Source organism: Typopeltis vanoorti, chromosome 4 (assembly GCF_054136105.1).
Source record: "Typopeltis vanoorti isolate ZY-2024b chromosome 4, IOZ_Tvanoo_1.0, whole genome shotgun sequence".
Classification (NCBI taxonomy): Eukaryota; Metazoa; Arthropoda; class Arachnida; order Uropygi; family Thelyphonidae; genus Typopeltis; species Typopeltis vanoorti.
This window is the reverse complement of record NC_143552.1, coordinates 140,795,770-140,820,675: the sequence shown is the minus strand read 5'-3', so window position 1 is coordinate 140,820,675 and position 24,906 is coordinate 140,795,770. Positions and strand designations below refer to the sequence as shown.

The following is a 24,906-nucleotide window of genomic DNA, read 5'->3' as shown; positions in this document are numbered from 1 at the left end:
GAACACAATATTAAGTGTAAGCTGCTTTCCCAAGTTTTTCATGCAGTATGTAGACCACCCAATCAGACTATAGGAAAACTCCTGACGTCGCATTTTTAGTTTTCTTTCATAGCTTTTGTAGTGCCTCTAGTAAGCGTCAATAATTATAAAAGCACAGATAAAGTTTGTATTAAGAACTGACTATAAATAAATAGGCAGGAGTTGGTCAAAATTGACCTATGTACTGCCAATTATAACTTTGACTTTCATAGAAGCTTTTATCTTCAGCTTTTCACTTAGCTGTTCATTGTCATGATTGTCTTTTTATCTTCCGTTACCTGCACCTTTCATTCCAATGAAAGATCAAGTAGCAAGTTCCTCGATGCCTGTCTCCTTTTCCACCAGTTATACTTCATTAATTCTTCTTTCGGCATTTTCTTACGGTTAATATATTACACGGTATTTGTAAATATGCAGCTATTGTTTGCTAGTCTCGTGAACTCAAACCTATCTGCACAATTTAATTTAGATAATGTTCAGTCAATTGAACGCATAATAGTCGAATGTCAGTAACCATTTCATTTTATAAATTCTTCTCTTAAGATTTCTAATAATTTTTCATAAATAATCTTACACTCTGTTCTTTTTTGGCCCGTCTCTCTTCACGTGTAGTTCGCAGATAAACACGTGTAGTGTCCCACCTATCTTGGCAACATCTGCAATATTACCTAGGGATAAGAGAGGAGGGGAGAGAGAGAGAAAAGGGAAGAGGTGTCTACTGACCCTGTTTTATTTGAATGAGAAGGAAAATCGCAAAGAAAAAGTTTATTTGTCCGACATAGATGAATGAACTACAATGAGATAATATCGGGTCTGGATTTAAGTGGAATAATAAATAGAACACGCCGGTTGAATTATAAGTTGTAAAAGTAGTGCTTTAATTAGGTATGCTGCTAATGAAATCAAAGTTTAATTTTAGTTGAAGAATCAAGGTAATTAAGTAATCGTGCGCTAGAAACGTGCGAAGTGTACCAATATTATTTTTCCTACAGCTGTAAAATCGAAATATGCAAAGAATTTTGGCCTGCAGTGATGTTGGCAAACTGTCCGCGCGGTTAGCCTAGTGGCTTTGCGCTTCGCAACCATATGCCTGGGGAAGGAGTGTTCCGGGTTCGATTCCCGTCGTAGATGAGGAATTTGAGGATCTTCCTCAGGCATAGCCAAGTTAGCCGGTCTTGGGCACGGCAGTAGGGTTTTTCCCGCCAGTTTAGCTGGCGTTTTTCATCCCGCAAGCAGGCATACCGGCCCCATGAACATACGCCTCTACAGTCAAAAATATATACCTCCCTCCCCCCACCGGCAGACCAGGCGACAGGTCGGTTGGGAGTAGTACTAACAAGAAGTCGCATCTAAGTAACACGCGGACCCTGCATAGGAAGCGGGAATAACGCGTAGTGAAAGAAGTGATGTTGGCAAACTCGCACAGAATTATGGGAATGATAGTAAGAACGGTCTAGTACTTGACGAGATAGGATTTGAGAAATATCCAGAGATTTACTTTAAATACAAAGAATGAAGTTTTTTTGGGCTGAAAAATAGAAATTGTCATTATTACAGCATTTTTTTATTACACTTTAAATCCATTCTGAGACTATAGTCTTGTATATCCTACCATGGATCTTATCCTACCGGTTTATGGCAGTTTAATGATCTATGCATTCCTCTCATATGTCATTTAATATCCTTTCATTTGTATTGTCTAATACAGACTTCAAAGCTGGTGATTGTGCTAACGCAAAGCAATTAGGATGTCTGCTAATTCTCAAACTCCAAGTTATAAGCATCGAGACGAGTGGTGTGTATAATTGTAAATAAGTAAACACAATTTGTCAATAATACATCGAAGTTTTGCAAGACTTGGAGAAATTTTGGGCGTCTCTCTTGAAAATTCTGGCGGCGTTTCCACCAGTGATGTTTAATTAAGGTAACGTTCAACAAGTTAAGTACAGAAGTGAGAAATGTTCTCTTTGGATAAACATTAATGACAAACAATGGTAGTCTCGGTTTAAACAGCTTTCAGTAAAGAGTACAAGAGCTGGGCGATTAAACCCTTGATAATTTAAATAGAGCCATATTTCGTAAATTATCGATCGGTCTCTGATTGTTGATCTTAGCTATGACCATCAAATATATTTAATGGGCCTGACACGTCCATTTTTCAATTTGTTTGGTACACGTAAAGTATACCTGATAGTAACTTAAACATTTTAACTGTGGTAGAACTTCAAAGAGCGGCAAGAATTTTATGTTGAAAATTGTTTTATCTCCATGCTTTGATTCTCACACAACAAAGATTTTCGAAAAATCAAAATACGTCTTCCACATTCTTTGTGTAGACTGAAATTGGAAGACGTATTTTGATTTTTCTAAAATCTTTTTTTGAGTGATTCTTTAGTCAAGAATCACTCCAAACAACTACAACAAAACTGTGCATAGTTTGAGTCGTGAATAAATTGTATTCTCTAAAATGGTTTCAGAAGGAATTTCAATAAGGTGGGGTATAATTAGGTAGCTCTTTGCAAACTGCTGTTCACTTCCTTCAACTCGTATTTGCACGTTTCAATAGTATAATGAGCATAGGCAATTGAGCTGTCGGTCAATGGCACAATGTTGTATAATCTATTGAGAGAGAGTTCTCCTTTACCATGTTTTCGATGAACAGACGGGTGCAAGTACGGCGATAGCCCAGAGAAAAGGTTCTGTCATAAACTGTTGACGTCTGTTGCATTTTCCTAAGATGGTCTGGATCTAATTGAAAGCTAGATTAATATGCTTCAGTTCATAGCGTGTGTACGGTTACTAGTTGGGTTTCTGAACACACAAAAGACAAACAAATCGTCTCTTCAGTGGCTCCCAGTCACCAACGTTAAACCGATAAGTATTTCTGAAGTACGTATGACATGGTTTTTCTTCATCCATTGTATATGCATAGTATTTAACCTTCCTAAGTCGCTCGTGTAGAGACCTATTAATCTCATTATCATTATAGCCTTTTGTTATGGAAATTGTATTAACGATATAACAAAGAACTACACGATATCCGTAGCGTAAACAATTATTTCATTTTGCCTGTTGAGCCTCCTTAGCTCAGTCAATATTGATGATGACCTTTGATTTGAAAGACCTGAGTTTGTTTGAATCCAATCTAGAATATGATGGACCTTTTATAAGGGTTTTTCACTTCAACATGACTTTGCCGGCCTCGTACGCAGGCGGACCCTTCAAATAGGTCAATCAGCGAGAAGCACACGTCTTCACAGACCTAGTTGTTTCTGCCATAATTCTAAACAACCAAATCATCTGAAGCAGTAGCTCTGAAGAACCGACAAACTTCTTGTAAGTTCACCGAACTCATTCATCGGAGAAAAGTCTAGTATGGGTAATAAAATAATTTAATCCCCTGAATTCCGATTAACGGGCTCTTGGCTAACTGATTTGAATAACTGAAGAATCATTTTTATTTACTTAAATTAAGGGGATATTAAATCCCACATAGTTTTAAAACCGAATAAGAAACTCAAAAATTGGAATCAGAGAGTTTCTTGCCAAATATAGTAAACTATAAAGTATCGGCGACACTAGCGTTAGCCAATGCAAGTGATCCTAGTACGTAGTACAATACCGAGCAACTCGTTGCAAAGGTGGAGGAAATTCAGATCGCTATTCTTAGGTATTTTCCATAATGTAAAAACACATTTCCTAGGAAATGTATGCTGTTATTACATTATGGAGGGAGGTCACTACCCAGACCGGTTTCAGCCTTTTTTTGAGGCTTCATCAGTGAGTAGCTAGACCTAATACCAAAGTGTATAGCGAAAAGAACTTATGTACTCTGCGAACGAGTTTTCCAAACAGGTGCAACCATTAAGTTACTTAATGGGTGCACCTGTTTGGAAAACTGCACCGGCAAGAAACTCTCTGATTCCAATCTTTGAGTTTCTTATTCGGTTTTAAAACTATGTGGGATTTAATATCTCCTTAATTTAAGTAATGTTTTCATTGCCGAAATGAAGCTTATTAGCTCTTTATACTTAAGCATTTTTATTTATTTATTCTAATTCACCAGTGATCTTTTAAGTCTCCCTAAACTTTCACTTTTAAAACTCGTTTTTTTCCTTCATATAATTGGGTTGTGCTAATGCAATATATATTTACATTATTTTTCAGATTAACTTGGAATTTGTTATCCTTTCCTGGTCTCCTATTGTAGTTGGTTAATCTCAACTCTTATTTTATTGTCATTTTTAGCTTCACTTGTGAACGTATCATTTTCTCCGTAAGATGTCGCTATTGCAGTCAGCGTATTTTCGGTCTTATCATTATTATTATTAAAGTCTGACTACTGTTTGTTTTACACTCTTTTGGTGAATTTTAGTTGTATGCCGTGTTCAAAAGTGAGTTACGGATAAATATTCTTTACACGCATCATATTATAAAAGCACAAATAATGAAATAAAGCAACCACACACACGTTCTGTTGACTTTGAATAAGGTTAAAAATGAAGATGTTTAATTATTTAATAAGTAACTTCCTTATTAGGCGTACTTGAAAATGGCATTACGATAATGCGAATATAATTTGTAGGTGTAATCTGACGACACGAATGGTAACTACTTTGGGCGAAGATTGGCTCTGGACTTCTTAGAATGCACTTAGTAGGAGCGGACTCCTGTTGTATGCCTCGAGGTACTCGAATCTGCTTACCGCTGGTACCAAAGGGCAAAGCAACCTCTTAGTAAAAATGTAATTAGCTGTAGTTTCCTCGTAATAAAAGGCACACTCGAAATCGGGTCAAGTCATTTCTGCTGACAAACTTGGTTAACTGTTCCCCAGCTAATCTCCTCCCTAGCGGCATTAACGATGTTGTACTCACCACGTGTGAATTAGCGAGGGAAGACGTTTTCTTTCATTTCCTGTAGCGACTTGAATAGTCGTGTCGTTATGACCGTTATTATTCTTAGAATATTACTGGTCCAAATTAAATATTTCGTACTTTAATTTTTCTTGGTAATCAGTGGTTTCCAACTGTGTGACATTTGAAACACTCCTGTCTCATTTCATCTTGTTGAAAGACCATCTTATGAATGTCATGCTAATAATTGTAATCTCTCCAGAGAAAGAGGAAAAGAAACTTGTAATAAGAAATGTTGTCAGTTGTTCTCCTGTACAGGGAAGGTCATTATGAAAGGAATGTTTTCATACGGTGCCGGAACTTCGTTTTAACTTTTTAATTTGTTCCTGCTCCAAATTGCAATTGCCCATGAAATTCGTTTTTTTTTTTTTCTCACATGACTAAGAATGTAATTTTAAATAAATCCTGTTCTTTGAAATGCTTTGGAGAAGCTTCACGCATATAGTAAGCAGTACTGTCATTTGGCTAGTGTTTATATTGTCAGTCTTACCATTCTGACTTAATTCACATAATAAAAAAAAAAATACTAATAGCTTGAACAGGTCATTGTTCACAATCCTTGAAATGTCAAAAAAATATATGAACAAAGATGTTTTGAAATGCTTACCAGGGTTTAGGACGACATGATTTAGTTCTATGATAAAAGAAAATGAAATTTATAATTGGACAAACATCCGCGATATCCATGAATATTTTGTAATTCTTAGTTTACTTTTGTTATTATTATTATTTGTCACCTCCAGGGAGTCCAAAGGCTCATCGAGGGAGGGCATCTACTCTACAACTCTGCTTCCACCACTCACAGTCCACCAACTGACCGCAACTACACCAACGCCATCTACCACCACCACCAGTATTTCCATAGACAATCACAAACATCCATGACCACGGCGGGATTCGAACCGCAGCCTCTTGACTGGAACAATTCGCTACGGTTGATGGACACTTTAGAAAACTTTTGGGACCAAACTATAAAGAGATGATTTTGCTGATTTAAGTTTAATCTGTTAATTTTTCAAAATTCTCCCACTTGTTCTTAATTATTTTAAGCCTAAAATAAAAGGGAAGAAATGAAAATGGGGATGGCTTTTTTGTTAGTTATGTTCTATTGAACTGTTTGGAATTTTAAGATAAATCAACTTCAAATAGATGAGGGAGTGGGCAGGGAAAGTTTGCATTCCACTGCGCGAGACTGGCTACAAATAGAATGTATTTAAAAAAAAAAAAAATGTTTTGAATGGCATTTTCTTAATTGATTTAACAGGAAATTATTACTTTTAAGGTTGAACTTGATACTATTAGACATCCAGGTTTTTCCTTAATCGGGAATTATTAAAAATCCAAATTACATCTTGGTTAAATCCCTACTTCCCGAAGATAAAATGATCTATTTGTATGTGTAAAGAAACAATTTATATCTCTTCCATCACTTAAAAAAAAAAAAAAAACTATTTGTGCTTTCTTCACTTCCTTCTTTACACTCTTTCCTTCTAATATAAATGTAGCTGCCTTCTACGCCAAGTTAATTGGCTTCGAAACATTTTGATAATAATAGTTTATTATCAAAGTCTACAAAATCCATTGCCCTTGCGGGATTTGCCATGTAGGACAGACAGAAAGATCTGGAGAAATACGCATGGCAGAACACCAAAAAGACGTACAATACAAAAGAGAACAAAAAAAAAAAAAACGGGTCTTGCTTTCCATACCACTTCCACTGGACACGATGTACTCTGGCAAAAAACGACGATGTCATACATAGAAAACAACTGCTACATAAGAAAATTTAAAGAAGCTGCTAATATGCTGAAAAACCCAACCCAATGCAATAAAAATCAAGGTTTAATTCTCCATCAAATCTGGTCAGCTCTAATAAAAAAATCTACCTCAATCTGAGCTCGTACTGTATGAACAAGAACACGTGACATCGTCCAGTATTGTTCAACCTCAATAACGTTTTATTTTATATCTGCATTCTGTTATTTGAGTTTATGAATAGCCAGACGGTTATGATTTGTATTTATTAATTCCCTTGTTTAAACTTTAAGTTATACTATTTACTCCTGAAGATGTAAATCCTACGATTTACGAAACTTGTCGGGAACTATTATTTCAGTATGTTGTATAACTGAATAATAAAAAATGTGGTGTAATCACCGAAATATGTCTTTTGAACCAATTAGCCACAGACGTCTACGCTTGTAATAATAGTTTAGTTCTACGTTCCGTAACTTGACTGTCAAATCTACGTGTGTATTCACCGACCTATTTGCTGCGATGTTGAAAACGAGAAAAAAAAAATCACTTCTATTGTAAGACCCATTAACCTAGACTTGCTTTAAAAAGGCCTAGGAAATTTCTTTTGCCATCTAAACAGTGAGCTCATTATTAATAGATGTGTATATATACAGGCGAAACAGATGAAACTAATTTGTTTACTGCATGTTCCAGTCACTGTACCCTTGCAGCCATGTATTTCAAAAAATAAAAATAAATAATAATAATGATAAATGAAAATCCAGTTTCATATACAAATAACCGTTAAAATCTTGCCACTGATGCTAATAAATTAATAAATATACACCCTTCTCCTCTAGGTGGTATTTGTGACGTTTAGTCTGCATCTAGTAGTCATTTCCTGTAAAAGTGGATTCTGTTGAGTAGCTTACGATGGGATAAAAATAACATTTATCTCTCAGGATTACTATTTTTAGGGATAGTTAAGCGTCGCGATTGAGTTCAACACCAAAACCACTCTTTGAATAAAATGATCCAGGTTTTATGTATCTTTTGAACCAGTCGCTGGATTCTCTTAGTATTTATTTATTTTTTTACCTTATGATTACTAGCAGGCCAATCTAAGAACACGCATGGATTGGCATTCAGACAATAAGTGATTGTAAGAAGAATGGGAAGTAAGTAGTTGGGGTCTAGAGATACTCAAGCTCGCTAGCAAGGTAAGAGAACAAGGTAATTTGCCTGACGGAGTGAAAGAGCCTCCCCTCCTTACTCAGTGAATCGGGAGGGGGGGGGGGGGGTTCTCGTGATGGTTTAATAATAACAACTGCTTCTGGGCGAATCGCTGTACGGAAGTTCTCCATTACTTCTAAGTTCGGATAAATGTAGAGGCATCGATAATATGCACACTTATGTGACCTACGTGCTATCGTTATTACGTGTATGGCTGCTTGGAGATGAAGATGGCAAACAGCAGTTACACAGAAATTTTTCCCATTACAGAGGAAACTTGTTTGGTCTGTCTTGCAGCTGTCCTCCTTCGGTCCCTAAAGAAAAACCGGATCAAGTCATTTAAGAATAAAGATGACGGGCATTTTATAATTTATTTTCAGATTAGTGCTTGCCATCGCTAATAGAAATTGCCATCCAAATTGCTTCGTATAAGGAAGAGGTCTTTTTAAAACCCTTCCTTGCCAGTTTTCTTTTTCCTCCTTTGGCTGCAACTGGATTTTTGTTGCTACCCCCCCCCTCCTCCTCCCCAATTTCATTTGTGATACCGTTCCAATTGAGTGCATTTGTAACCTGTTTTATTTGAGCATGTTGGATTGCTGCACAACTGTCACAAAGAGAGAACAATTCGAATACCTGAATTGTCACGTGTGAAAATCATTCTCCTTCTTTTCTTGTCAAACTCGACGTCTTTTTATCTCGAATAGTTTTAGAAATTCTTACATTATTAAAAAACGATCAAAATTTTAATAGGCAAAGAAACTGGATAATAAAAAAAAATGAATTCGATTTTTTTCTTATAAGTTTGTAAATAAGAAATGTAAGAATTTTGTGTTCATTGGGTACAGAACCTTAATTTTCAGTTTCACTCCGTTATTTATAGTGATTTTAATTTTTTGAAGTCGTCCTAAAGGATATTCGATTATTAAATGCTGACAGAGATCCTCGAATTTTCTTAGCCACGTGAATACGGATTTCTTTGATTCCAATGTAATCTTGTTTCACAGCCATATATATCCGAGGATGGCTAGAATCAATAACGTCATTGAGTACAGTGTAGTTACAAAGATGTCAAAACTTTTTCATACAATCTGGACATCATCCTACGGACTGCTAAGAATAAAACTTTAATAGCAATAAGAACAATCAAAAGATGTATTCAAAAGAGCAGTGTAACTTAGAATTAGATAACATTTTTATGTATTCTTTGACTTTATTTTACGTTGTTTCATTGCTTTATATACAGTGATTCCTTGGGTTGATGTGTTTGTTAAATAGGGGAAGAAAAAAAAAAAACTAAGGCGTTTCACCAAATATTGAATTTGTTCATGTTTTCATTGACTTGCAGAATCTTAGTCAGCACGTAGTGTGATAAATATATATACTTGGTACATTTTTATGTTAAATATCCAACGGAGAAATCTTTTTCTTTGCTGGGTTGCTTAGAAAAAGCACATTGGTACCTAAGGGTGTGTGTGTGTGTGTGTGTCTTTATGTGTTAGAATCTAACAGTTAGATAGAACCCTTCTACCGCCCTCTGCTACATTTGCAAAGGTCCAAGAAATGTCCAAGAAAAGGTCATTCCAAGAAAGGCTTCGTGTTCTGCTGTGTCATGTTTTTCCATACAAGTACTAAATGATTATTTTTACATTTATTTCGTGTCCAGCGTAACCTATTGAGAATCGCATAAACTATCAGTACTATTTTGTTATAAATATAATTAAAGTCATGTTTTAGAGCGATGTAAACTGTTATATGAACATTTCGTAAATGAATATGGATTTAATTAATATTTTCTTTAAGAGAAAGTTAAACTAAGTACACAGATGATCCGAGAGAGTTGTATAAAAATGTCTGTATCTATGATCCCGTTTCTAATTGCTGAAAATAGTACAAAGCCACTCGGTAGGTGTCTCTGTGTATCTGTTACTTGTTGCGAAATGTATTTTCAAAACACTCATGTATTTGGAAGAGCTTTAAATCCGTTTAGAACAGCAAGCAGGTATTTCTCACCAAGTAGGCCTTAACGTCTGCATCGAGAAACTTCTCAAATTTCTATAAATTGTAGTTCAGAAAACGTCTCGCATTCTACATGAGTTGATGTCGATTGTTTAAAAGATGCAGTCTCAATAGGGGACCGTATTGCGTTTAGTTGGGTAAATTAATTTTCATTTCATTCGAGTCGTCTTGCACTTCGTACATTAATGTAAACGAGATTTGGTGTTTCATATAAATTCGAATTTATCCTTTCAGAGAATTGCTAATTTTTCCCTTGTCAATGTTGCATACAATCTAGAATTGAAATCGCAACATCGAAGAAGTTACATTCTTTTGCAATAACATCGAAATAACTTATAGAAAAGGGCTCATTTGCGACAGGAAATGTAATTTGTAGCCATTGATTTTAAAATAAATTTCACTTACTATCTTAATCTGGGAAGAAAGAAAGAAAAATAATGATATTGGTGGGTGGGTGGGTGGGTGGGTTTTCCTCCATCTCACGGTAATCTCCTTTCCCTTAGGTGCAAACATCCTGTCTCTGCTGTGAGGATGATGCATTTCCTGGGAAAGAACTGCTTCTCAAGGGGCGACCATGATTAGCCAAACAACACAAAGAATTTCGACAGGCCGTTGTCAACAACTTGGGATTAGCGTATAAGCGTTGCGAATTGTATGTTATTCGAACTCTTGCTTGTGTATAATTTAATTTAAAGCTAATAGCATTATAATCCCTGTATACAGTTTCCTGAAGAAAATCAGTTTGCCTCGTGTATAAAGGCATTCGATTTCGAAATACAGTAGAAGTTTCTTTGTGCGTGTGTGCAAAAGTCGGTTTTACTGTTTTGATGCTAGATTAGCAGAAGAAAGGCATAAGTTCGATTCTAGTAGCCGACTAGAGAACTTTTTTTGTGTTCATCATAAAATTAATAATAAAAATTATTAATGTGTAAGAACCCTATATAAACATAACAAGGTTCGATATTTTAGTTGGGATAAACCCCCACTTTTTGAGGATATACAGAAATAGTGGCATTAGCAAAATTCGACGGGGGGGGGGCACCTAGAATTTGGCGAACAAGTGACAAATATTGTACAAATGTCACGTTAATAAATTTGTTTATATTAGTAGATTTTTGTTTCATAGTTTTTTTTTTTGAGTTTACAATTTTTGTTCAATTTTAAAATTTCCAAACTCGACTTAATCTTAAAGAGCAGCGTCTATCGCGAACTCAAGAATTCTAAATATAGTAATCCATTTAAAAATTCATTACATTTGAAGCATAATTAAAATAATATACTACGATCACCAATGGCTCTCATTTATACATAGTATGGAGAAGTATTTATAATGTACTATTTTCTAAATATAAAAAAATATACTCTATTGAATTAGATGCTATTTTATGTTATTTTTAAAAGTTTTCGTCCTCAACCATATATCATATACGAAGTTATGAAAGTTAATATAATAGTAATAATAATACAAAGATTTATACGGAATATTGTTATACTCTAGAATTTCTTGTTGGTCCGTTGTAAAATGCATCGAAGACTCCCGTTTTAAAACTGGAGTCTAGAATGCAACTAAAAACATTTTGACACCTTCGTAACTGTCATCTGCGGAAACGATGATATTAATGTGTTATGGATATCGGAATACATTCAGAGCAACGCGCGCGCTAAAAATAATTGAAACATCCACCCTAATTTCATGGTTATTTTCCCAAATGTAAAAGGGAGGCTTCCCTTTCCTAGAGAATCGGAGTTGGACTGAAATTACGCAGTTAGGTTGGCGTATAATGTATGGGAAATACTTTTTTTTTTTCTTCTCATTTATTTAAAATTGCTGTGAATAGGACCGTCATTATCGAGTAGGAAACGTCTGTTTGAATAGAATGTTTTATTTTAAAATTGTCATCTGGTGGATGGGTAAGATACGAGAAAATCTTTTGCCCTTATTCGGTCATCAACTAGGCGAATTATTTTCCCCATTACGTGTTGGTATGATCCGTGAATTATTGTTATTAGACGCTCTGGATAAGAGCTTTCGGATTACATCGCACGTAAGGCTCAAGAAAAACAAATAAATTAGATTTCGCGACATGCTCTTTTTTTTTTTCTTCTCCATGTTCATTATAGGGATCTCTACCTTGGTGCCTGGGCAATGTTTTCGCGTCTAGTGACAGAAAAAGATTATTCAAAAAAATTGTTGAAGAATCAGAAGAGCGCCCTCTAGGCATTATTTTCTTTAATAATTCAAGCAAAAAATAAATAAATTCATTCATCTCTGTCGCACGAACTTTCTCATTGATCACCTTCCAAAAGTGGTTTTAACATGGAAGATACAAATTTTCTATCTAATTTATTCAGAAGAAACAAAATAAATGTAATTCTATGTTCAAGAATATCCAAAATCGTTTAAAAAATTCAACTTCCTGATATTACTAGTATTATTTACAGACACCAAGAAAAAAAGAGAGGATAAAAAAAACTCCTTGGTTTATTTTGTTAAAACACTTGCCCAGAACCAATAACAAAAACATTTCATGCCAACAGACTTTATTGTTTTACCTTTTTCAAGTTTTCTGTTTTCATTTTATTGTCATCGTTGTTCCGTGTAGCACATTGACACTGTCTGTTAGTAAACATATTTATGGGATGTTGCCTCGAACTCATCATGGATTCTTGACAGTTCTTAATATACATTTGAAAACCTTTGTTGGTTCGTCACTTGTTTTGAGAAATTGCATAACCTTCTGCCGGTAAAAGCATCTGTTTCTGAAGATGGACGCATATTTTTCTGACAAGCCCTTATATTATGGCATTTTCAATTTCTCTTACAAAAACAATGTTTTTTTTTTTTTTTTTTTTTTTTTTTTTTTTTTTTTTCCCTCGTTGTAAGCTCAAGTGCTTTGACGTGTAGGATGTTGTGTACGCAGCATGCAAGTTTTCCACAGCCCTTGTCGTTCATTCACAATATTCCAAAATCTTTGCGAAACGCTTTGGATGGAAATGATCCTAGTGTGGAACTATAGACGAGGTGTAAATAATATTTACAAGTTTTTGTTCGTAGCACTCAGTTTGAATTATATGCATGCCGTTAACACGAAGTTCATAAAATATCCGCGTCTCCGTAGCGCTTTCAGAATGACAACAGTGCCCTTAGGTTAAAAAAAGACTGGTTCAAATCCCGTATTAGGACCCAAGGCGTATTAATAATAAACATGAATTTTCATCTAAAGATGAATCAGCCTGGTTTCGTACGGAGGTTGGAGGGTTTCTGAAAAACTGCAAATAGTATGCAGAAAGTAGTAGGCATACTACTTTCCATCCAACAGATTGTGGATTCGAATTCCGCCTTCTGCATGAATGTTTGTAAAAGATGCTCTAGACGAGCATTATGGGTACTCGACAAGTGGGCGACGGAATAAAAGATCAAATATGCAATTCTGTTCTGTTGATCTATTACCAGTTAAATTTAAATAATTTTTTTTTGAGAAATGAGTTAAAAGAACGGTATAAACATAAAATTTTAAAAATCTCGTTTATAATTAAGTTAATTTTTATTGTGTAGAATTACGAATTGTATAGAAGTTATATTGAAATTTCTCATACAAAAAATGAGTCAGCTAGTTAATAAATATTTATATTATATATTTTCGTTTATATCATATATCAAAATTTGTAGGATCATTTAAGAAAGAGATGGTTAAAAAGAGTGGTCCGAAAATGATTTAAAAATGAAAAAGTATAATTGCATAGTATTAAAATAAAGAAAAAATAGTTTTTTAATTCATTTATTAATGTGATTTTGTAATTAAGAACCATAATTTGTAGTTTAATTTGTAGTAACCTAACCTAACTACACAATAAAAATAAACTTAATTATAAGCGAGATTTTCAAATTTTATGTTTATACCGTTCTTTTAACTCATTTTTACTTGGTAATAGATCAACAGAATAGAATTGCACATTTGATCTTTTACTCCGTCCCCCAGTTGACCGTGTCCCAACATTATAGTTCTTCTACAAAGCTTGTCTTGATTGTAAAAATAAAATAGTTTCTTAGACGGCTGGGCAGCGTTCATGTTTTCTAAATGGTCCGCTAGGGCAACTCGTAAATTCCGACGGGTATTCCCGTAAGCTCTCTGGTGAACTTTATTTTTACGAAACTTTGACAGTTTCTACATTTGGCTTTGAAATAATGCTGGATCTTATATCCACTTATAATTTGCATCGCCGAAATGAAGCCTTTCGGCTCTTTATTTTAGTAAATACGTAGGCTGTTCGATAAGTTATAAGACTATATTTATTCAGAAAAACGATTACTTTTAATCTTCATCATTTACATGGTCTTTTTCGAAGTAACTACCGTGAGACGCGATGCATTTGTCCCAACGTTGCGTCCACGTCTTAAACACATGTGAAGGTCCGTTTTTTGAGAGTTCTTTCAAAACCGCCTCCGCAGCTTTTACACATGTTTTGTTGCTTTCGAAATGGCGGCCTCTTAGTGGTTTCTTGAGCTGAGGAAACAGCCAGAAATCGCACGGTGCGAGATCAGGACTGTATGGAGGGTGTGGTAGGATATCTATGCTGTTCTTCTGCAAACCGTCCATTACACAACCAGCAATATGTGACTTTGCATTATCGTGGTGCAATACGAAGCCATTCTTCAGCAATGGACGCTTCCTTTTGACGTGCTGTACCATTGTCCGTAAAACATCCGCATAGTATGAGCCGTTTACAGTATTCCCAGGTTGAAGGTCTTCCCTCACGTTCAAGATCTTCCACATTTTGCCTTCCTTCCTTAAAAGTTTTATGCCAGCGAAAAACACTTGCCCTCGACATTGCTTCATCGTGGAAAGCTTCGCGTATCATGTTCAAAGTGTCCAATGCCGATTTTTGCAAATGCACACAAAATTTAATCGCATAACGCTGTTCCAAGGACGCTTCCATTTCGACGACTGGGTCGCGGTTCGTAGGCGCGCCGAAACAAGCTTGCGTTTAGTCACGTGACACTCTGGCACATCAGCGAGTTCTTTTTAAATTTCGCATTGTTTAGGAATAAATATCCATAGGCCTAACACAAGCTTTACTGTTTTAAGAAGCTACAATTATTATGATGTTCTTCTAACATTTAAAACAATGTAGTAAGTAATATCTATAATTTTAAAAAAACAATGCATGCCCTCACAACGTTACACAAGTCGGCCTGAACTGTACGGTCACTAGCAGCCTATAATTTAACATGTTTAAACTTGTGCAGATATTTCTGCACGGCCATAACCAAGGACTCGTGGTTGACATTGAAATGCACATCCACTTCGGGTGCTTTCTCTAAATATAATCTCGTATGTATATACGTGTTTGGGTTGATTCACATTTTCCATGTTAAGAAATGCACCTCACATCAAATACAGTGATGAGGCCTGGGCTCCTTTTTAACTGTTCTCCGGTTACTGTTATATTTTCCAGAAACGCTTCTGTAATTAGGCAGGATGTTTTTACTGTGTATTCGATACTGTTTCCGAATACGGTGAGTGGCTTCTCAATGCATAAACCACTTAATTTTAATTTACAAAGTGCTTTTCCCTTCTTGAAAGGAGAGTGTATTGTGCTCGCAGAGACTCAAACATCAAAATGGAATCTAGTATAGTTGGGATTCCGCATAATTTTGTATGTTAGATAATTCATCTTTACTATTAATGGGTCTTGATTTATTCAAGTGACATATTTAGTTGAAAGCGATTGGATTTCCTGATCATGTGCCTGTAATTCTGGTTACGTTGATGTCGACTGCTGAACTAATGTTGGCCTAACCAACATTCCAGTTAGTAGTAATACAAAGTATTGTTCAACATGGTATTTTTATATATATAATTGAGATGTGGAATGTCATGCTAGTAGTATTTGGCATTAATAACCTTTGCTCAGGTTCTTAAATCAGTTAAGAGTTAATTTTTAATGAACAGTTACCGGAATAGAAGCCTCCGTCGGTTAGTCGGCATAGGCGAAACCTTTTGGTTGGAAAGACTTGGGTTTGAGTCCCGTCTAGGAGGTTTTTCCGTCTGAAAATGAGTTTGCCAGCCTCATACGACAATAGTTAACTCACCTTAAATTCAAAAGTGCCTAATAATTTCTTTCGTGCTAGGCAGGATTCGAAACTAGGTCTTACCATCCTAGTTAGCAGAGTCAATATCGTTGAATACTGACTATGCTACGAAGGCTTTCTTACACAGACGCAATTATTTAAATACATACCTAACGTAATTGAAGCTTACATATACTTGCTTATTGCTCCATCTCGTGTCAAAAATAATAACAAAATTCTCACAGCCACGTCATGTGTATGATTACTGTGTGTGTGTCGGAGGGGGGGGGGGTTGTTAACATAACGACAGGTGGGACAAACATTCATTTTTTTTATTATATCTAAAAAATGTGGGAAATAATATTAAACAGAATATTTTCACATATGAAATTTTTAAGGTTCAAGAGTAAGAACTATGGAGATGGTCGCTTTTTCCCTTTTTTTTATGGATTACTTTCAACTAATTAACTTTTTTTCCTTTTTTGTATTTCCATGGTGGTAAAGTAACTGTCGAGCGACGGTCGGTATCTGTCTACAAGAACGAAGGGTGGGGTAGGGGGATGGAAGAACGAGGCTTACTGAAATGTTTCTTAAAGGGGGAAACTCAAGGAAGTGAGTGTTGAAGGTGTTCCCGCTGTGTAGATGAGGGCTTGTGGACAATTGAGAGAAGTGAATAAAGAAAGGGGAAGCATGTGAATGAAGCTTTATGAATTATTGAGTTGTGCAGGGTGGAAAGAAAAGAAAAGAAACTTTTGAAAAGGTACAACCCGGTTGGTCGACGAGTTTGGAAAAATTTATCGCTTTTCTTTTATGGGTGTGTTGCCACAGACGGGGGATAGTGTTATGGAGGGGGATATGATAATAAAAAAAAAAAGAAGCGGCGAGAATGCACAACGAAGTGTTCAAGGTGGAATGAGGGAGTGATATTGTCCCTCCCATAGTGTCGTAATTGTATGATGCCGTTGTATTCAAACATAATCCAAAGAGATTTTCAAATATTTGAATAACCACCAACACTCTTGACATTTATGGTCATCTCGAATACGGTAAAATAGGTGGGCTTGACAGCTTATGTGATTCTACTGCTATAGTGGAAATTTTCATGTTTACAAGGTGCCATTGTAACTTCGTTTTATATATATATAAATGAACTGAAATATGACCGGAAATCGACGTTAATTACCGGAAATTGAATAATCAACTGCTAAAATGCGTGTTTTTTTTTCTCATTTGGAAAAATAAGTAAAGATGATTTCTATTTATATTCCGTATTTATCTAATATAACGTGTATATCAGGGGGGGGATGCTGCATATACAAAATAAGAAAAATAATTCATTTTTCTCTAATCAGTAACTCATTTATTAATAAGTAAATTTACATATTAAAAAATTGCTTTATCAAAAATATTTCACCCTCACCATGAACACACACCAATAATAAACGTTTCGTATCTCTCAGAAATAACGAGCGCAAGCATACAATTTATCTGTAGCGACACTGATCGACGAGCAGTGACGGATTCACTTGTTACTGCAGTGACAAACGCAAGCGAATATCGGCGAGTCTTGCCAAAACTGACCGAACATGATAATTCCGACACTGATTTAGATCGCATTGCATTTGTTTCTTAATATAAAGCGTTAATCGAACAATTCAGATTATTAACTATTCAGTCAATGTGGAAACATGAGCTGTAACCTTTAACATGTTGTATTGTATCTATATAATGTTGTAAGCATTGTTATTATTTTTAAACACAAACAACATTTAATTTTTTCGTTTTTTTTCCTTGGGGGTGCTGCATTGCTTATGTGCGAGCCGCCAGTGATGACAACACTATCGGCAAGCGATTCCCCCCCCCCCCCCTAAGTTGGTACATCTGTCATAATCATCCGTGTGAAATTGCAAGTCATTCTATCAAGTAGTTTGTTTTACACACCTGTCTGAAACAAAAGTGTTGTCTGTATCCTTTAAAATGGTTATTTTAAAGGATACAGACAACTTTGGGGTTGAGTATCGTGCGGTTATATCTTTGTAAAAGAAGTTTTAACGCCAAAAGAAATTCATTCGAAGTTTATGGGCACTCTTCTCCTTCGTTTTCGACAATTAAGAAATGGGCTGCCGAGTTTAAACGTGGCCGTACCAGCCTTGAAGATGATCCACGTGAAGGACGTCCAAAAAGTGTAACAAGACCATAAATCATTGATCAAGTGCACGATATGGTATTGGATGACCGGCAAGTCAAAGTGCGTGAAATTGCTGAGACTATAGGCATTTCAAAAAGGACATGTAGGATATATATTTTGCAGCAAATGAAAAAGCTTTGCGCAAGATGAGTGTCTCGCTTGCTCACAGCAGATCAAAAACGCACTCGCATGAAAATCTGAACAGTGCTTGGAGCGTTTTAACAAGAATAAAACTGATTTTGTGTGTCGATTTATTACTATGGGTGAGACTTGGATTCACCATTACACACCAGAATCCAGACAGCAGTCAAAACAGTGGACAGAAGTCGCTTCCATCAACAGGACAGGTCATGGCATCGGTGTTTTGGGATGTTAAAGGCATTTTGTTTATTAATTATCTTGAAAAGGGTAAAACAATAACCAGGGGAATATTATTCCGATCTTTTAACCAGACTAAACGAAAAAATTCAGGAGAAAAGACCCGGTTTGCGGAAGAAGAAAAAAATCACCTTTCACCAGGACAATGCACCTTCCCACAAAGGTGTTTTGGCAATGCGAAAATTAAGGGATCTGCACTATGAATTGTTGGAATATCCACCCTATTCCCCAGATTTGGCTCCCTCTGAGTTCTATCTCTTCCCAGAACTAAAAATCTTCCTCGCTGGTCAGCGTTTTTCTTCGAATCAAGAGCTGATTGCAGCTGTCGAGGGATATTTTGCAGATCTTACTGAGAACCACTACAGGGACGGGATAATGGCGCTGGAGCATCGCTGGAATAAATGTATTAGCCTTAAGGGAGATTATTTGAAAAATAAAAATAATTTTGAAATTATAAATTCGTTTGTTCATTGTTCGGCCGAGAACTTTTCAGACCACTTCGTATGTAATACTCGTATCCTGAGATCCTGGTTTAAGTTTAAATGGTATTACCAGCATTATTTTACATTTCCGCTTAGCTGTCTTTAAGTTGTTCAACCATTTTTAAATCTTATTTCGCAGAACAAGAATATCAGAAACGGAAAAACTTGCAATGTTTTTGCTTAGAGTTTGGGTTTCAAGTGACGTGAAGGTGGAAACTATTACATCGTCCCACCGACACACGCATGCGTGGTGTACAGAACTTTAGAAACGATCCTCTAATTACATTCTGTAATAATTCAGTTGTTTCCTTGAATTAAGCAAAGTCGCATGTGAGGAAAAATTATAAATGAATACAAAAGATCCCAGGTTCTTATAGGTGTTCGTTTTCCTTAGTATAGTATTTTTTTCTGTAGGAAAACAAGAAGGGCAAGAAATAGCTACATAACCTCGTGTTCTTGTTTATTATCTTAGGACGCAGTTGATTGCAATCAAACCCCTGACCCATCAGGTTTGTTTTGAAAACATTCTTTCGCAATTTTTGCACTATGCGAAAGTGTTTTCGTACATCAAAATTTCACTATTGAACTTTGATATGGAGGTCTTCATACGTATATCTTGGCATTCATATTTCATTTAATTAACCAAATTTTCTCGTGTATTGTTATCATGAATATGTACGCCTGTCTTTTTGTATGGATTCATGGTTGGAAGCAATCCTATCAAAATTCTTCTCTACAAATTGAGCACTGTGTTTAAAGGGTATCGCTGTAACTTATTTCCCCAAAGTTTTCCCTCATCAAAGATTTCCTTTGTACTGTCATTACTGTAATATATTAGCAGTCGGACAAATGCAAATTTCTAAAGCCGTGATCCCGAAGGTTTAATTGTGTTTTTATTTGGAACTACTGAGGATGTAGCTAGAGGTCCATTCTGCCCTGTTTTGAATCGCCTCCATAGTTCAGTCGATATCGACGATGCCCGTTGGTTGGAGAGAAATGGATTTGAATCGTCTTGGACGCAAAGAACTTTTTCTTCTTCATATGAAGGTAAGTTAGTCGGTCTTATTTAGATAACACGGTTTTCTTTCTCGGAAACTGGTATTTCATCGCCTTCAGTTGATGAACGCCCTTATGAAGTTTCCTTTGCATTCCAGATAATATTCGAACCCAGATCCTTCGAAAAGTCATAATCGATACTATCTAAACTGCTAAGGCTAGATGCGTATAAACCCTAAAGAATCGACACAATTTTTTGTTATTAATAAAAAATAAAAAAATAAAAAAAATTTAAAGTTAAAGAATTCAAATACTTCATTTCATTTACAATTATATATATATATATATATATATTTTTCTTTCAGGGTCCAGCCGCGCAACCTGGTCAGCCGTTTAAATTCACCGTAACAGAATCGTGCGATAGGATAAAAGAAGAATTCAGTTTCCTACAGGCCCAGTATCACAGGTACTTTAGTAATCATACTTTTCTAATAAACATTATGTAGCTATAAGTCTTTCCCGTCAGCAGCAGTCAAGATGTAATCAAATTTTTGCGAGATAAGCAATTGTACCTTGCCTTCTTGTATCTTAAGTGCTTTGACCTCTGGGGTCGCTGTATCTGATAAAATCTACATTTATGTATCTCGGAGGCTTGGCACTGGCTTGTGTAAATAGGGGGGAAAAAAGTCTATTTATCTTTTGCATTATGTTGCGCTCTCTCTTTCTCTCTCTATCCCCCCCCTCCCCCCACACCTTGGATTGTTTGCTCAGCTACGACTGTATAATAATGGCTTTAAGTGAGCTGCCTCCTTTGTTATGCATTACAGGCGGGTTTTTCGTTTGCACTGTTTGCCGTAAAATAGAACACGTACATGACAAGAGATGATATATATTCAACGTGCTACATGGCACAGTTTACCTTGACAAAATGTCAGTGCCAAATCATTTTCCTGTAACTATGTCACGTCTGACGCTGGGAGTTTTTCAGCTCTTCCCGAATACATCTGTTCTTTTAAAATTTTTTTATCTTTTTTTTTTTTTTTTTTTCAATTCGCTACAAACACCACTGCCCATAACAACCAAGACAGTGTAAATTACAGTTTCTTCCAACATTATCTCCCCCCTCCCCCTGCATCTCGTCGTCTATCTCTATGCAATCATTATTGCGAGCTGTTGGCGTTATATGGTAATTAGTTTGTTGCGCGTAATGTTGCAGCTCGAGTATTTTTTTTATTTATTTTATTTTTTCAGTAATATTTTCCTTGTCTCTCTTGTGCTTGTTAATATTAATGAATATTTATTAAAAAGAATATAAAAAGTTAACCGTCGGCTGGTTATTTTCACTGCATTGTGCTATTATCCTTTTAAGGAGTTTTAGAAATACTGATTAAAATGTTTTTTTTTTTCATTTTGCTGTTTATAATAATAATATTATATCGAGTATTTTACAAACGATAAGAACTCTGACACTTCTGTCGTCTGCTTTTTTTTAAATTTTTTTTTATACGAAGATGGTCTGAAAAGTTCTCGGCCTAACAATGAAAAAACTAATTTATAATTTCAAAATTATTTTTATTTTTCAACATGATCTGCAAAATACCCCTCCACCTCTTGCAATCACCTCTTGATTTCAAGAAAAAGGCTGACCAGCGAGAAAGATTTTTAGTTTTGGGAAGAGACAGAAGTCAGAGGGAGCCAAATCTGGGGAATAGGGTGGATGTTCCAACAATTCATAGTGCAGATCCCTTAATTTTCCCATTGCCAAAACGCCTTTGTGGGCAGGTGCATTGTCCTGATGAAAGATAATTTTTTCTTCTGCAAAGGTCTTTTCTCACGAATTTTTTCGTTTAGTCTGGTTAAAAGATCTTAATAACATTCCCCGGTTGTTTTATCTTTTTCAAGATAATTAATAAACAAAATGCCTTTAACATCCCAAAACACCGATGCCATGACCTGTCCTGTTGATGGAAGCGACTTCTGTCCACTCTTTTGACTGCTGTTTGGATTCTAGTGTGTAATGGTGAATCCAAGTCTCATCCATAGTAATAAATCGACGCACAAAATCGGTTTTATTCTTGTTAAAACGCTCCAAGCACTGTTCAGAGATTTTCATGCGAGTGCGTTTTTGATCTGCTGTGAGCAAGCGAGACACCCATCTTGCGCTTTTTCATTTGCAATTCTTCATGCAAAATATATATCCTACATGTCCTTTTGAAATGCCTATGGTCTCAGCAATTTCACGCACTTTGACTTGCCGGTCATCCAATACCATATCGTGCACTTGATCAATGATTTATGGTCTTGTTACACTTTTTGGACGTCCTTCACGTGGATCATCTTCAAGGCTGGTACGGCCACGTTTAAACTCGGCAGCCCATTTCTTAATTGTCGAAAACGAAGGAGAAGAGAGCCCATAAACCTTTATGAACTTCGAATGAATTTCTTTGGGCGTTAAACCTTTTACAAAGATATAACCGCACGATACTCGATTTTATCCATTTCAAGGGATACAGACACCGCCTTTTGCTTCTGACAGCTGTGTAAAACAAACTACTTGAGAATAACTCGCAATTTCACATGGATGCTTATGACAGATGTACCAACTTAGAGAAGAAAAAAAAATCTTGCCGATAATGTTGCCATCTATTGTCGAGGCCGAAAACCTTTCAGACCACCCTCGTATTTTATTTTATTTTATTTTTTTAACGCGTATCTGAAAGCAGTGAAACTATGACTGATTTTTCTCATAGGGTATAACCTAAGGGGTTTTGATAAAAAGAACAAAAAGCAGTCGTTTTAAAATTGTGCCATAACTGCAGAAAAAAAAATAGTGCTAAGAACCTGCTTTCAGAATCAAAGATTTGTTTTTCTATTATATTAATTAGTCCGCAATAAAAATTTCCAAAAAATCATATATTAAAAGCGCTATCGTGTTTTTAATATTTCCTTAATATAAAGAAAAGAGTTAATACCAAGGATTCGTATACATTTTTACTTTAAATATGAAGAATATAATACGTAAACTAAAAAATAATTACGAATAAATTCCTCATGTCACTTCCGTCGACAATATTTACTGATGTTTCAACTCTTTCATTTTCACTTGCGTGTTAGGCTTAATAGCCTGTCACAGGTTACTCGCTTAGCACCTTTGAAGCCTAGTTAATCGGATAGAGAAGTTCGTCCTATCTGCATTGTGTATTATAGCTGCCAGTTGCGCCTGTTTTTGTCTGTTTAGCGGAAGGGAAAACCCCGCCACCGTCTGAGACCGGATCAGTTTTCACTTTTGGTTGAAAAGCCCTGCTACTGGACGTTTTAGACGGCATTCGAAAGGCATTGTCGGAAGCGCTTAATTTTTTTTTTTTTTTTTTTTTTTTTTTTTTTTTTTTTTTTTTTTATAATTCTGCAAAACAGGCAAATCATTTTACGGGGACGATACGCATTCAAAATACATAAAAGACGATAGAAATATGAGTGTCAAAATTATAAGTTAATTTATGAAATCAGTTTAGTGTAATAGACCGCTAAGCTCATTTGTGTATCCAATAAGTCCAACGTTTATACTGTAGAATAATAAGATAGTAAATCAACAATCTTAAAATCCTAAATGTCTACCGCTCTATGAGAAGCACAGCCCCCCCCCCCCCCCCCCGTGGAAATCTGATTACTGGGATTTTGTTCACTAGTACTCCAGTTATCAGTGCTTTGATATTGCGGTGGCGCAGTTTGGGGGAGGGGGGGGGCGGTCCACCCCGAGCGATCTTGCCATTCTGTCTATAGAACAGCAACTGAGTGATGAAATAGACTTCTACAATGTGATCGACGATTTTTCTCACGGAAAAGCAAGAAAAGTAACATTTTAGAATGTTGGAATTAAAGTTTTACTTCTAAATAAACATATGTTTTAATTTATTTCCCTATACGTCGTTTTCACTTTTTGTAGTATTTTTCGTGTGTATTGAGAGGGGCGGCAAACTCGGGGACCGACAAAAGCTCTAGCTACACCACTGTAATATTGCCAAATATTTGTTGAAATTTGATTACGACAAATCATCTCCAGTTTTTATCCTTGACATTTGTCACCTGTTTTTAATTTCGTAAGACAAAAAAGCAGCTAAAACTTGCTCAATGCCTCAAAAAAAAAAAAAAAAAAAAAAAAAAAACAAGGAAAGATGAAGCAAAGTTACCAAGGAAAAAACCTGTATATTTGAAATGTAATGATACCTCTGAGGACATCGATTGTTCAGACAATTATTTCAAGTTCAAGAGTGTAATTTCCGGCTACAATTCGAATTTTGAGACCTAGCGTACGTATACTTCAACCGTATCAGGCTTTGGTTACCTGAGTACTTTCAACCCCTTACCTTCCCTCCTCTTTTAGACAGCGATTCTATGCGCTTAACCTGATCTCGCATGATGTAGGGTCTCAGCTGTATGTGCTAAGAGAGCTCGCGAACCACCTGTTTCCTAACTCACGTACTTGTATATCGTGGCTCTGTGTTCCGACCACCTGGCACTCCTCTGGCCCATAAGCTACTTATTAATAAATCGATAAAAAAAAATAATAAAAAATCTATGTTGAGTATGCAGTAACGGAAAGTAATATGGGTAACAGTAATTCATCAGAGGTTCCAAAACCAATCGATGTTTCAAAATAATGGCTTACTATCTAAGAACCTCGAGATCTTGAAGGTGAAGGAGTTAGGAATCCAGTTGCTTTGAGGAACTAGAATGGTATTTATAATAGACATTTAATCCTATAAACTAAATTTGTGTTGTCTTCATTTGGGAAAGTTCAGTGATCGGTCTACGTAACCGTAACACCATATGAAAAAAATGTTATTTTTAACG

The 24,906-nt window shown here is 35.8% G+C and overlaps 1 protein-coding gene across 7 annotated transcripts in view; it reads left to right on the top strand.

Annotated features, from left to right (window-relative positions):
• The window catches only part of LOC150107723 (transducin-like enhancer protein 4), a 220,001-nt gene that overhangs the window by 94,509 nt on the left and 100,586 nt on the right, over positions 1-24,906 (top strand). For 2 of the 7 annotated variants that reach the window (XM_090391495.1, XM_090391492.1), the window contains exons 1-2: positions 19,711-20,106; positions 20,421-20,521. In XM_090391495.1, coding sequence (XP_090247621.1) covers positions 20,035-20,106; positions 20,421-20,521 — 173 coding nt within the window. In that variant the 5' untranslated portion in view covers positions 19,711-20,034. Of the gene's footprint in view, positions 1-19,710; positions 20,107-20,420; positions 20,522-24,906 lie in introns of those variants that run through there. The other 5 variants (XM_090391494.1, XM_090391491.1, XM_090391488.1 and 2 more) reach the window with 4 other exon arrangements.